Source organism: Puccinia triticina, chromosome 6A (assembly GCF_026914185.1).
Source record: "Puccinia triticina chromosome 6A, complete sequence".
Taxonomy (NCBI): Eukaryota; Fungi; Basidiomycota; class Pucciniomycetes; order Pucciniales; family Pucciniaceae; genus Puccinia; species Puccinia triticina.
In genome coordinates this window covers 7,142,371-7,155,066 of record NC_070563.1, presented here as the reverse complement: position 1 = coordinate 7,155,066, position 12,696 = coordinate 7,142,371, and the positions used below count along the sequence as shown (strand labels likewise).

The 12,696-nt window shown below is 48.6% G+C and overlaps 1 protein-coding gene across 1 annotated transcript; it reads right to left on the bottom strand.

The window, feature by feature from the left end:
- Positions 1 to 4,341: 4,341 nt before the first annotated feature.
- PtA15_6A821 (uncharacterized protein) lies at positions 4,342 to 4,943 on the bottom strand (the record flags this gene model as incomplete). Its single annotated transcript, XM_053170566.1, has 3 exons — positions 4,342 to 4,365; positions 4,467 to 4,625; positions 4,812 to 4,943. 3 exons carry the CDS (start codon positions 4,941 to 4,943, stop codon positions 4,342 to 4,344), a joined length of 315 nt encoding a protein of 104 aa, XP_053021744.1.
- Positions 4,944 to 12,696: the final 7,753 nt, after the last annotated feature.

Below are 12,696 nucleotides of genomic sequence, written 5' to 3'. Positions count from 1 at the left end.
AAGCAAGCCATGAAAGAGGATGGCTCTGCCTCTGATTCCAGCAATTCTCCAATGATAGTGATGTTGGGTTGAGGAGCGGCAACCACTAATTTCTTTCTGTATTCCAAGAGCTGGGAATTGATGAGTTTGATGCACTCCTTGACCTCGGCACTGTCCAATCCATACACAAGTTCGAAGACATCCATCCGGTAGCACGGATGAAGAATAGTGGCGAGTTTGAGTGTCTCACACTCCATAGCTTCAGCCAAGTACTTCTCAATGACACAAAATGCCGTTACTGCTGCCGATAACGATATGCCCGGGTAACGTGGGTCAATTTGATATGGAATTTGGGCCAGTATCGTATTGAATTGAATCGACCCACTGTTGCCCCATGTTGGCAGCGCCACCGCAGCGCAAGGGAATGAAGCCTGCCCGACCATCACGACGGGTTGGCCTGCGGGACGGGCGACCCGAAGGCGCCCAGCGTGGCTTACAACAACCTGATGTGGGTCCTGACGCCACCTGGCCTTGGGCGCCCCGCCCCCTATCACCGTGACGCCAATCTGGCGCCTGTACAGCCCCGGCGCCCTCATGGCGCCGCGGCTTTGCCCGATTTGTCCGGGTGTGTAGGTTACATCCATATGAAGTCACTGCCGCGCGGTTCAAAGATGCATCAGCGGCGTGGCGGTGGCATCGTCGCCAAGGATATGCACTTGGCATGCAGGGCCAAGTCGAGGAAGCCAATGTGAGTTTGCTGGGGGAACTGGAACGTGTATAAAAAGAGGTGCCCTTGAGTTTGGATAATCCCCAGGGCGTCCTCTGCCGCTGTACTTCCAGCGTGTGGTTTGTCCTCACCCCCTCCGCTGTTGCACTTGCGCAGTTTGAGGGGCTAAACTCATTGGCCCCCCTTTGCAAAATGCCTTCAATGCGGCGCGCTGGGGGTCATCCTCTCACTGTTTTTTAACCCTGCTAGACAGGGATGGACAGTGGGCCACGGTGCATCAGCTTGCTGATGTTAGGTGGCTGGTTGCAGGTTATAGCTGTATTTTTTTTGTTGTAAAATTATGTTTTTTTGTTGTTTTGGCATTTGTAGAGGGAAAACCCTTGATGTTTTTTTTTCTGGAAGTTGTAGAGGGGAAACCCTTGATTTTTTTTTAAAATTTTTTTGGATATTTGTAGGGGAAACCCTTGAATTTTTGTTTTGTGATTCAGAGGCTTTAATAAACTTGGATTGACAAATGCTTGACAAGGTTCCGGTGAATGCCTGCGGTGCTGAGCAATACTTTGGTCAAGCCGTACAGTTTCTCCCAAATCTCATGCAGGAATAACCCGGGTTTGAGCCAGACAAGTTCAATCATGAAGACACAGTCTTCTCTTGATAGCTCCGCCGGTCAGCCGCGGGTTTTGTAACTATCCGGGTCCTTGATCACACAATGTGTTTCTTGGTAAAGGACAAGCCATCAAGAGAACGACTGCCGCAAAATCAAACATCCACAAAGCCGTCGGATGTCTGGAAAAGACAGGCCCTCAAGGGCCATTTGAATGGTGTGAACTTTTGTATCCGGAGTGTAGGACCGGAAACCCATTGTAAGATTCAGATTTGTGTGCTTTGTTGAGACAACAGATCAACCAAAGGCTGCAGTAATGGTCGTTGTGATGGTGAGATTGCTGCCAATGCTCATCACAGCAAGGCATGTGATACATATCACACCTCGCCGCTGTGGGTGGCAAAAACCAAAGGCAAAACATGCTGCTGTGCAGCTTAACCCCATAACTGAAGTCATCAATTTGCTTGTTTGTCCAAGAGTTAGTCAAAACACAATACCACATGAGCTCAATAATTCCTGATGGCCACTTGGGATTCCTCAGTCAATTCAATTTTTCCATTGCCAAAACTACAGAGAGAATTGTCATCCTTGCGATTATCTTCATCATCCGGTATGTCTGGCTCTTTGGAGTTGATTTTGGATTTGTGTAATATTATTGATTTTATGAGATTATATAGGAACGGCTGCTCTTTGTGAATCATCTGTGAATTCCTCTTGGCCAGACTTTCTTTGGTGAAAAAGTCAGGGGAAATTTTATTCAAGTTAAAATATAATCCACGGGGTTTTTTGCGCTTCCTATTGACCTGAAGAACATTTTTGGCCTGCAAGTAGGAGTATATTAAAGAATGCGAGTGGAATATTAAAACGGCCAAAGATATCAAAAATCTGAAAACAAATACATACCTGATTTAAGATAAATTGATCCCAGAGTGGTTGAGTGGAGTGGTTGAGTGGGTTCATGAGAGTAAAACAATCTGCCAATTGAGTTGAGCAAGTTTTCAGTTGATTCCCAGCCATTGGTCTTGACAACCCAAAGGCGGCATCTTAATGCTATCTCAATGTTGCTCTGATTGATGAACACCTGGAAGTACTTTTTTGGAGTCAAGCCAAGTAGCTTTATGACTCGCAAGTGTACAGTATTTTCAACGCTTCAGTCTTCAGCTCCTTGTGTTGGTCAAGAGGAACCATATGCAAGTTGGGTGGCTGCGTTGAGTTGATTGGAATTTGGATGGATGGCAAATTATTAATGTACTGACAGTATGCCCATGTATGCTGAGTTTACAGATGATATGGGAAAATCTGTAGGATTGTTACAGACTGAGAAACTGATTTTAAACATAAGATATGCTTGTACAGGGGGTCTGTCATATCAGGTCTGAGACTCCAAGTCAAAAATCATTTTTTTTTGAATAGAACCAAGAATTATTTTGTAACAAAGAAAATCCATAAAAACCAAAAATATGAAGATGTTTAATTTCTCAAGAGCAAAAATGAATGCTTGATGTGACAAAGGAGTGGTGAGGCAAACTAGGTCGCCTCCACCAAAACCTTGAATACTGCTCACACCAAAATTGTGTGATAGCAATCAAGTCCCTCCCTCCGGGGGGGTCGCTTTGCAACCAGCCAAACGCTGCACAGCCCGCAGGAGGCTGGGACTTGTGTAAGTTGATCCCCTGAGGAGGGTACACTTGTGTTCAGTTTGCTGCTTCACAGCCAGCCACAGCAAGCCTCCCACCAGGGGAGACTTCAAGCTTAACTAGGCCTCCGGGCGGGAGGGGAAGCAAGCAGCGGAGCTGTCCACGCCAGTGGAGGCCTATACCTCATGTTGGAATTCCCGCGTGATGAGTTTCCCAATTTTGCGGGAAAACTGTATATTTTGTCTTCTTCCTCCTGTAGCTGCTTCCTTCCTTGTCTTGACTGAATTCCTTTTGCAGGCCATAAAGGCCTGCTTCTTGTCTTTCTTTTGGTGTTATGTACCTTTTTTTATGACTCCTCACTATTTTTATAGTGATTTTTGAAAAGCATGACTTTTCAATGTTTGAGGACTTGTTTTGGTGTGCGCGGGGTGCTCAAACCGCTCCATCGAGCAAAAAAAAGTTCAAAGTGTGATTTTATAAAACTCATCATAAAATCACAAAGTTATGTAGGTTTTCTGAGTTTGAGTTGGATGAACAGGAAGATGCTGCTCTTCCATAAACCCTGCCCAAACATCCTCAAAGTTTTGAGGAAAGTGAGCAATTCGAGGATGAAGTTTCCTCCCACCAAAAGGTGGGAAACTCATCACGCGAGTTTGTCGAATTAAGGCGCAAGTAGAGGACTTCCCGTCAATCTGGGAACCAGATTTTTCCAGATTTTGCGGGGAAATCTGGGCTCGATCTTCCCAGATCCTAGATCTGCCTAGATTTCCCTGCGAAATCTGGGAAAATCTGGGTTCCCCGATTGGCGGGAAGTCCTCCAGTAATTATCCCCTGCGGGGAGGCTCGTTTCGCGAACCGACCAGCCAGCCAAATGGCTGGCGCACCCCACAGCAGGGGACTTGTTAAGTTCGGGGAGACTTCTGTTAAGTTAGGGTTTGGCTGTACAAGTCATTCTGGGGAGTGGAAGGAAATTCATCCCACTGAGTTCAAAGGTGTCTCCCAGCAAGCGGCTTGGTCCGCGGAAGAAACCGCAAGTATGCGCAAGTACGGTACATTTACCTGCTTGCCCGAGATGATTCCTGTACCTTTGGAGCAGGTGGCAGTTTCATGCACAAGAGGAATTCATCTGGGGCGAGCGGATGAGAATCCATCCTCGCTGGGTGGGTACACAAGTGCTCGCCGAGGTCGTCGGCGAACAGGCATGTACAGAATCCCGGGGGCGAGCGGGAAATAAATCCTTGCCAGGTAGGTACAAATGTGTACGTACCCGCTTGGTTTGCTAGGCACCCAGTTGGAGAGTCCAACGGTTGAGGGTGATCCTCGTGATCAAGTACATAGCTAGGAGGGATTCTCTGTGTCCAGAATTACTTGGCTTGGAGAAACAAAGGAGGAGTCTAAATCGCGGAGGGGTACAACATCTGAGACAAACGAGCAAAGAGGTGATCGGGTGAGGTTTCTGTCAGCCTGACTAGTCTTCGTAGCATTGTCGATTCCTTTCATTGGTGACAAATTTACTTACGACTCGGCAAGAGGCACCAAAGCATCTTGGAGGCAAGTTTGTTGAGAATTTTCCTCGAACTACACCCGAGTTACCGTGTGGTCGAGTGACTTTGCCCCAGATGATTCGGACCTTGGAGCCCTTGATTGCTCGCTGAGCGCGGTAAACGTAAGCAATTCGCTGTTCGTAGTTGGGAGCCGATCAAGAGAGTCAGCGAAAAATTTCTAAGTGATGATCTGATTTGTGGAGATTGTGCGAAACAAGGTGGGTGGGAGCGGCGATATTCGGCTGACGAGGAGTGGGAGAGGGGTCGAGCGTCTACGCGGGCTGTGTTAATGAGATTATGGTTGAGAAGGGATAGCGAACCTTTCCCAGGTAGAAAGCTGCCTCCTCCTTGTTTGAGACACCCTCGAGCTGGACGAGAGATGAGGTTGGCTTCTGGTTGCGCTTTCCACGGGTGTAACCAAGTACTCGTCCTTTGACGTAGAGGCGGGTCATCTTGTCTTGAGGGTTGGGTGTCGGATGTCGTTTGGCGGCGGGGATGGACGAGGTCGTGAGATGGCTTGCAGCGGGGGCAGCCTCGACCGATACTAATCCACGATGAGCCCTAACTGAACCCTATCTCCGCAGTCGCCTCGCCCGCAGAACCTCGCAAGCGATACCGGCGCGGGAGTAGTCCGAGCCTGGTGCGACGGGCCGCGCCGGGCGCCCGCGCGAGGTCAAGCCGTCGACCGACAAAAGAAGTTGTGCTTTTAATTCATTTGATTGATTGCAAGATAAATGGTGGCATACAAGACCGTGACCTGTCGCATGTCATCACCGGCCTCACCCAAGAACTTGTCCCTATCATCCTCCGCCCCTAGCCTCCAGCCCCGGACGGGGTCGTACCCCCTCAAGGTGTCTGTCAAGCTGATCTCGCCCAGCAAGAGCCGGGGGATCGAGGTGCGTCGCTTCACAAACAGCCCGCCGGTGACGTTGGCCTTCATGCCCACGAACTGGGCCCGGGCTTGGCCGAGGTCTCCGAGCCGATGCAAGGGGGACAGGGAGCGCAAGAAGGCGGAGGTCTTGGAGTTCATGTTGCTTTTGTTGTTTGGCTTGTGTCTTGCTCTGAGCGGGGTGGCCAGGGCTTGCATGGGCGACGTTAGACTGTTGCTGTTGCTGATGGTTGTTGGCTTGGGTGATGGGTCAGAGGGGCTTGATGAGCCCGCAGCGGCCTTGAGGCGAGCTTAGCAAAGCCTCACTGTAAGAGCCCCGCCTGTCTCACAGATGCAAAAACCTGTACCTGGCCTGAGAGCCCCAGGAATATCCGCCTGTATGTATCAGGCTTTTTTCACTGTTTCATTTTTCAATCAACTGTTGGCCTGTTGAGGTCGCCCTTCTGGACTTAAGAAGTGCTTGGGAGTGCACTTCTTCTGATGCAATTTGGGCCTTGTAGCTGCTGATATAAGGCCTTATCCTCCTCATTGAAGTTTCCAATCACGGAGGAAAATTGGCCATGTAGGGAGTGAGATTTACTGTACAGAACTGTACAGCTCTATTAGTCACCTCAAAGGATTCTTGGAAAGTGAGCTCCTTGGAGACCATCTCCAGCTCATGGGAGTAGACTGGGCAAGATTTGCGTGCTTAGGTCAAGTAGCTGCTTGCTCAAGTAATACCTCCGCCGGTTCGCGGCAATCTGGTATATGGCCCACAAGAAGAAGTGGTGCCGGCGGCGGGGTCCGGGCATGGTGGTGGCGAACTTATGGATCATCTAGGAAAATCAGATATCAGTATGTGCGTGGAGACAGCAAGTGATACTGGACCAGACAAGTTTAAGAGCCCTTGCAAGGCAGAGTCGCAACAATGATAGAAGGAATGTGATCTGTGTTGTTGGGAGCGGGTTGGTATGGTGATGGTAGCACTGGCAACTGGTAACAAGCAGGGCATGAGTGATGTGCAGTTGGGGGTCTTAATTGCGGGGGATTGAGCAGGGCACCACGAGTTCCCCTCTGTCCATGGAGGTGGCTAAGTGGGAAGCCCTGATGGATCGGAGCTGGGGCCGGGCTGCTTCAGTCATGCAGCACAGTGTCATGCAAAGACACGCATGCAAATGCACCCGGGAGATTCATATATGAATCCCCCAGCAATAGAAGTTCCCAAGCTCATGTATAAATATTACTTCTTTCATCATCATATTGCCCCAGGTGGCTCAAATCAAATATGTTTAGACTGAAAGAATTCAAGAGACTAACACTATGAAAAAAACTTGAGAAACTGGTGTCAGTTGACATGCCAGATCCGGGCTGATACAATGCCACATACCTGAGTTTGTCCAGCTTTATTCCTGGTTGATTCCATGTATTTTTATGGATTATCTCAGGCTAAGCAGTATGTTCAGACTCTGATTAACCACACCAGCCACCACACTAACTTTGTGCACAGTTTGTTTTGAGCTGCTCAGCTGGCACAGCAGAATACATACGAGCACCCTTTCAAGCGGGAGGCATCCCTCCCTCCAACACACAAGGCCACATACGCTCACCCACGTGGACCAGGAGGAATAGGGATTCCTCCCGGTCAACAACATAACACAACCGGGAGGAATCCCTCCTGCCCCTGGTCAACAACGCAACAACATAACACGACCGGGAGGAATCCCTCCTGCCCCTGGTCAACAACGCAACACCACAGTCAACCGGGAGGAATACCTCCCGGTCAACAGCTATATGCAACTGTCTTGCCTGGGAGGACTCCCTCCCGGTCGACAACATAGTCAACCGGGCGGAATCCCTCCAACAGTCGCCCGGGAGAAATCCCTCCAGGACAATGGCCTTGCATAACAGTTGTCACCTGCCGGACAACTGCTTCATACAAATGTCGTCCTGGAGGGATCCCTCCTGGCCGACTGCTTCATACACCAGTTGTCCAGGAGGGATCCCTCCCGAACGACGGCCCCATACAACAGTCACCCGGGAGGGATCCCTCCCAGACAACTGCTTCAAGCGGTTTTATTCTTGGTGAAACAGCAGAGGAGTGATGTGATGTTGTCTAAAGCAATGTCGCATTTCACGTAAGCCAATAGTTTCTGTTGCCTATGGGGGACACAATCTCTCGCCGTCTCTGTCCCCTTCTCTTTGAAAGGGTTTGGTTTGAGTGTTCTGATCCTTTTTGACTTTGTCTAGGACTGTGTTGGATGATGCATTAGCTTTTCATCTGGACCGTTTAGAGTTTGAATAAGCAGCGGCTCACCTTTGGTGTTTGCTGATATTCTCTCTTGTAGTGGCTGAGGTTTGGGATTATCCACAAGCCTAACTTTGCTGCTTGCTTGTATCAAACCTGCATACATCAAAAGTTGATGTGTCAGTTTTACAATGCCACACAGCTGTTTTGGACTGCGGAAGTGGTTTGCTTTGCTTACCAGATTCCAAAGCTGAGTGAGCTTGCAGCCGCTTTCTCAATTTATGAGCGCTGCACCGTTTGCCTAAGTGAGAAATCTCACATAGACTATTGCCCTGGGTGGCTTATTTATTGTGATTGTTAGTTTAATCAAATAATTAGTTCTACACATTTAGGCAACAGTTCATGCCACAAAAAGACTCTATTTCTTTGGTTGTTGACCAATAGACATTAATCTCCTATATTCATCACACTGCAGCATCATTCACACCTCAGTCCTATAATACACATGTTTTTCTCAGAACTAGACTATACAACGCTCCCAGTCAGGTGTTGCTTCAGACCAACAACCCAAAGTCAGGTGTAATTCCAGACCCAAGACCCAAAGCCAAGCACATAACCCTTCCATAAGCGCTCCTAGTCAGGTGTCATTCCAGACCCAAGACCCAAAGCCAATCAATATTCAAAGCTCCTATTCACGTGTCTCGTCAGACCGTAGACCACAAGCCAAATTGTCAGTTGTTCATTAGTAACGTCCATATTATTCAATCATTGGGTTCTTTCCTCATCCAAGGCCTAGATATACATCATCCTTTCTAATAAAGCTCCCAGTCAGGTGTTGCTTCAGACCCAAGACCCAAAGCCAAACTGTTTTCAGCGCTCCTGGTTGAGTGTTGCGTCAGATTTTAGACCATAAGCTATTTTCAATAGTTCAATAGACCCCAAGACATTGACAAGATTCACAAGGTTGTTTGTAGACTCAAATGCAACTCTTCAGACAGATCTCCCGGACAAACATCATTCTGCTCTGAGCCTCCTTCACACTTAAATTTGCATTGGATTTAGCCTTGTTCTCATGAAATACATCAACTCTCCAAGTCCCTAGGTTTCTTTCAGACCTCAAGACCTTTTTTGATGTGTTTTCAATGCCCACAAAACTTCAGAATGGATTTTGGAATTCATTTTTTTCATTTATTATCATTCATTTCACATGTCAATCTATTGATTCTGATTATCCATTATTTTTTTGGAATGGTATTTGTGAGAAATCACGCCTAGGCAAACGGCGCAGCACCCATAAATTGGGAAAGCGGCCGGGTTCTCCTTTAGCTGGGGACAATGGTAAGCAAAGCGAACCATTTCCGCAGCCCAAAATAGCCGCGTGGAGCCGCAATACTGACACAGTAAATCTGTTGTATCCAGGTTTGACTCCACAGAGCAATAAAGTCAGGCTCGTGGATAATCCCGGCCCCCAGTCGTTTAGAGCCAGAATATCAGCCAACACCAAAGGTGAGCAGCTGATAACTTCTCTCTTAAACAAAAGCTGACTAGATGAGCGCTAACGCCTCATCCCAACTCCTTTAGATAAACTCGAAGAGGACAAGATCAACACAACCAATTCCTTGCACTCAGCAGGAAAGACAATTGGTGAGTTAAAAAGAAAGACACGAGAATCACAAGCAATCTTATTCCAGATAATGTTGCTCGGCTTCTACATTGCTTTGCCAAAGCAAAACAAAACGGACCCTAAGGGCTCAAAGGCACATATAGCGTAAGGACCGCAGAGTCTATCAAGAGAAATCTGGTTGATTGAGAGCTGACAGATAATGGTCTATGCAGATTGCCGCAGAACAATCCGACCAGTCGCAGACTCAATTCCCTCATCTTCTTTCTCAAATTCATCAGAAAGAGTGGCCAGTTGCCTGCTCCTAGGTAAATCCTAAATAGACTTTTTCTTTAGTAATTAAAAGAAAAACAAATTTTAAATGTAAATATGTAATCTAACTAGAAGAAATGAATATCCTAGTCTTCTGAATTCTTTCAGTATTGAAGATTTTCCAAAATTGTCATTTAATGCAAGCAATTTTGTAGATTTTGTGATGTTCCAAATACTTTTTATTTTGTTATATTCATTCTTCTGAAGTCATTTTACGCACTCATTCTTGAATCATCATGAATTCAAGTTTGTGGATTGGCCTTCTAGAGTGAACTTTTGGGGATACCAACATTTCTGTCCAGTGACTGTATTTATGATCACAATTTTCTTTGGACGATTATGTTTGACTATCTGAAAGATCATCTTGCTGCTCTGAAAGATCTGAGAATGTCAAAAAGCCGCAGGATGTGTGTGGGAACATGCATTTTTGGCTATTCACTCCAAATCCCAAGGGAGCCAGTTGGAAAAACAGTGATTAATCTTCTGTTCTAGCCAGGACAGGGTTTTTTGTGTTTACATTGCCTGTATCTCAAGTTTGGGAAGGAGAAAAACACGCCAGAAGGTGGCTGGAGATAGCCATGCTTCTGATGAGTCTTAGTGTAAATGTACGGGGTGATTACAAAAACACAGCACTGTACAAGGACCTTAGCACGAAAAGGCAAGGATTTGGGGCATAACTCTCAGGCCAAAATCACCTGTAAGGCATAGGTCTCTCCCAGGGGGAGGCCTTTGGCCTCCTTGGGAGGGACTTAGTTAAATTAGGTTCCTGAAGCTGTTACATGACATTCATTCCGCAGGCACAGGCAAAGTCAGTGCGGATTGAATATCACACAACAGCTTCAGGACCGCGCAACCTGATTACATAAATATGTAACATGAATTTATGGTATTCAAAATTGCATATGTCACTATTTACATAAAATCATAAAACCAATTTTGGCTGGGAGATGACAGCTTGCATAAAACTTGAAGTGACACCTCCCAGCCAAAATTGTGGTTTATGATTTTATGTAAAAAAATCTTATGCAATTTTGAATACCATAATTGTTTTTGCACACGGTGTCAGTTGTCCTGTGAGGGTCCTCGTTAGGACCCTCACTAGAGTGGAGGAAAAGGGGCTCGTGGAGTCTCTGGGAGTCTCTGGGCTAAACAGCCGGAGATACTAGTACCAAGGTTGATTTGATTGCTAGCCGGGAGGGAACAAGTTCTCACGTAAGTACAACGTTGATAGTCATGGGGAAGAGAAATGAAGAGAAAAAAGAAAACAGTCGGTAGTGCTTACCTAGCCGGAAGAGAACGAGTTCTCTGCCGGTCTAGGGAAGCAAGAGCTGAAGAAGTAATTGGACGCGCGAGGGGGTCACGGCCCCCGAGGCCTCTCGTGTGAAGCCCTCTACGATAGGGGGGCTTTACATGCCCATGCTCTCAGAGCATCCGCATCCGTTGCTAAGTTAGTCTGGACTAACTAGCTCGGATTACGGTTGGACTAAGCTAATCCGAGTGGCCGACCGCATCGGCATAGATTGGGAGGTCCGAGGCTATCGGAGATTATGTGATTAGGTGCCTGTATGGTATGTGTTTGGCACCTAAACACATAGAGTTCGTGCCATTGAGCATGATGCATATTCATTTTATACACCACAAGAGCGATTTGGGCTCCCTCGGACCAACAACCCGACGACAAAGGGGCCCACGTTGGGCTACCGTGTGAAAACAGGGCAGCCCGTTGTTGGGGTGTCTAGACAGTCAGTCCGCCGTACCTCTTGACGTCAAGAGGTACGGCGGACTGACTTCGGTCAATCCGCCGCCTGTCTGCCCGGGTGTTGCCGGCAGGACCCACGGTGGCTTGACCAAGGTTGATCCACCGCCGGTCTGCCGGTCTGTTGCCGGGCGGACAATCGCTGGCTCGACCGGACGGTCTGCTGCCCACTGGCTGACCTGGTCCGCACCCGGCAGACTGCCGCCAGGTGTTTCCCAGGCCTTTGACGGTCACCCGCCGGTTAACCAACGCCCAAGATTGTCGGCAGCCCGACAATCTCACAGGCTGTCGGTCAGCTGCCCAGCATGCAAGCTGGCAGCCCGACCGTAAGAGTCCCTAAGGACAGCCGCTCGGTCATTGACCAGCTGAACCACGAAGCCTTGCATGGTCAGCTGCTGGGAAATTGAATCAAAGCAGTCCGCAGCACCCACTTTTTTCCCCCTTTGATTGGGACTTTATAATTTATGTCCCCCTGGTTTGCTCCCACCCTTGTCTCCTCCCCTTCATCTTCCATCATCTTCACCTCCCGAGGCTCCACTCATCTCCGAGAGAGCACTCACCCGTGCCCACGAGGCCGCACCAGCAACAAACAAGCAGCCGTGGATCAACCGCCGCACGGTCAAGGTACAATCTACAATGTTGTGAATCCTAAGGATTCAAGCTCCCAACCCCTGATGAGGTTGCGGCTGAGGTCGAACCACACACCCGCCGCTTAACTCCCTCGCCGACATATTGCTCAAGTCGTCCGAACTGGACCTGTCTGTTACCCCAACCAAATGTTGGGGTGTTGTATCTCTCTCTTTCCTTCTCGTTGTTACGCCTCTATATCATACAACTCAGGTCCCCATCCGGGGTCGTTTCTTTATCTCTTTTGTCCTGCCCTGTTATTTGACGGGGGTCGCTCACTTGTATATAGACATGGTCATAGCCTATGAAATGATTATCTGTCCAACCGAACGTTCAGCAGCAAGCAATCCGGACTGTTGAGCCGTATGGCATGCTCCGGTAGTCCGTCGGACATGAGTGAACGGTCCTCTAATCCTCGGACACCGGATCAGTCAAGCAGTTCCCCCATCCGTCCTATAATCCTCGGACAGCGGATCGGTCGAGCAGCACCCCCATCCGGTCAAGCTGTCTGGTTGGCTTGACGGCAAGCCCTGGGCGCCCCGACCGCAGGTCCCCATCTCACGGCCGTGTGAACAGGCCCCTCGGGATGGCGGCCTGACGATTGCCTGCCCATCCCATCGGGCGGGGTGACGCCATGGGCGGGGCAGCCCGACCGCGGGACGCCATCTCACGATGTCTCAGGCATCGCGAGATGGTATCTCACGAGGGTCGGGACATCGGCGGGCTGCCCCTGCTGCCGTCAGATATGCGGCAGCGCTTGTGGTCGGCCCGACACT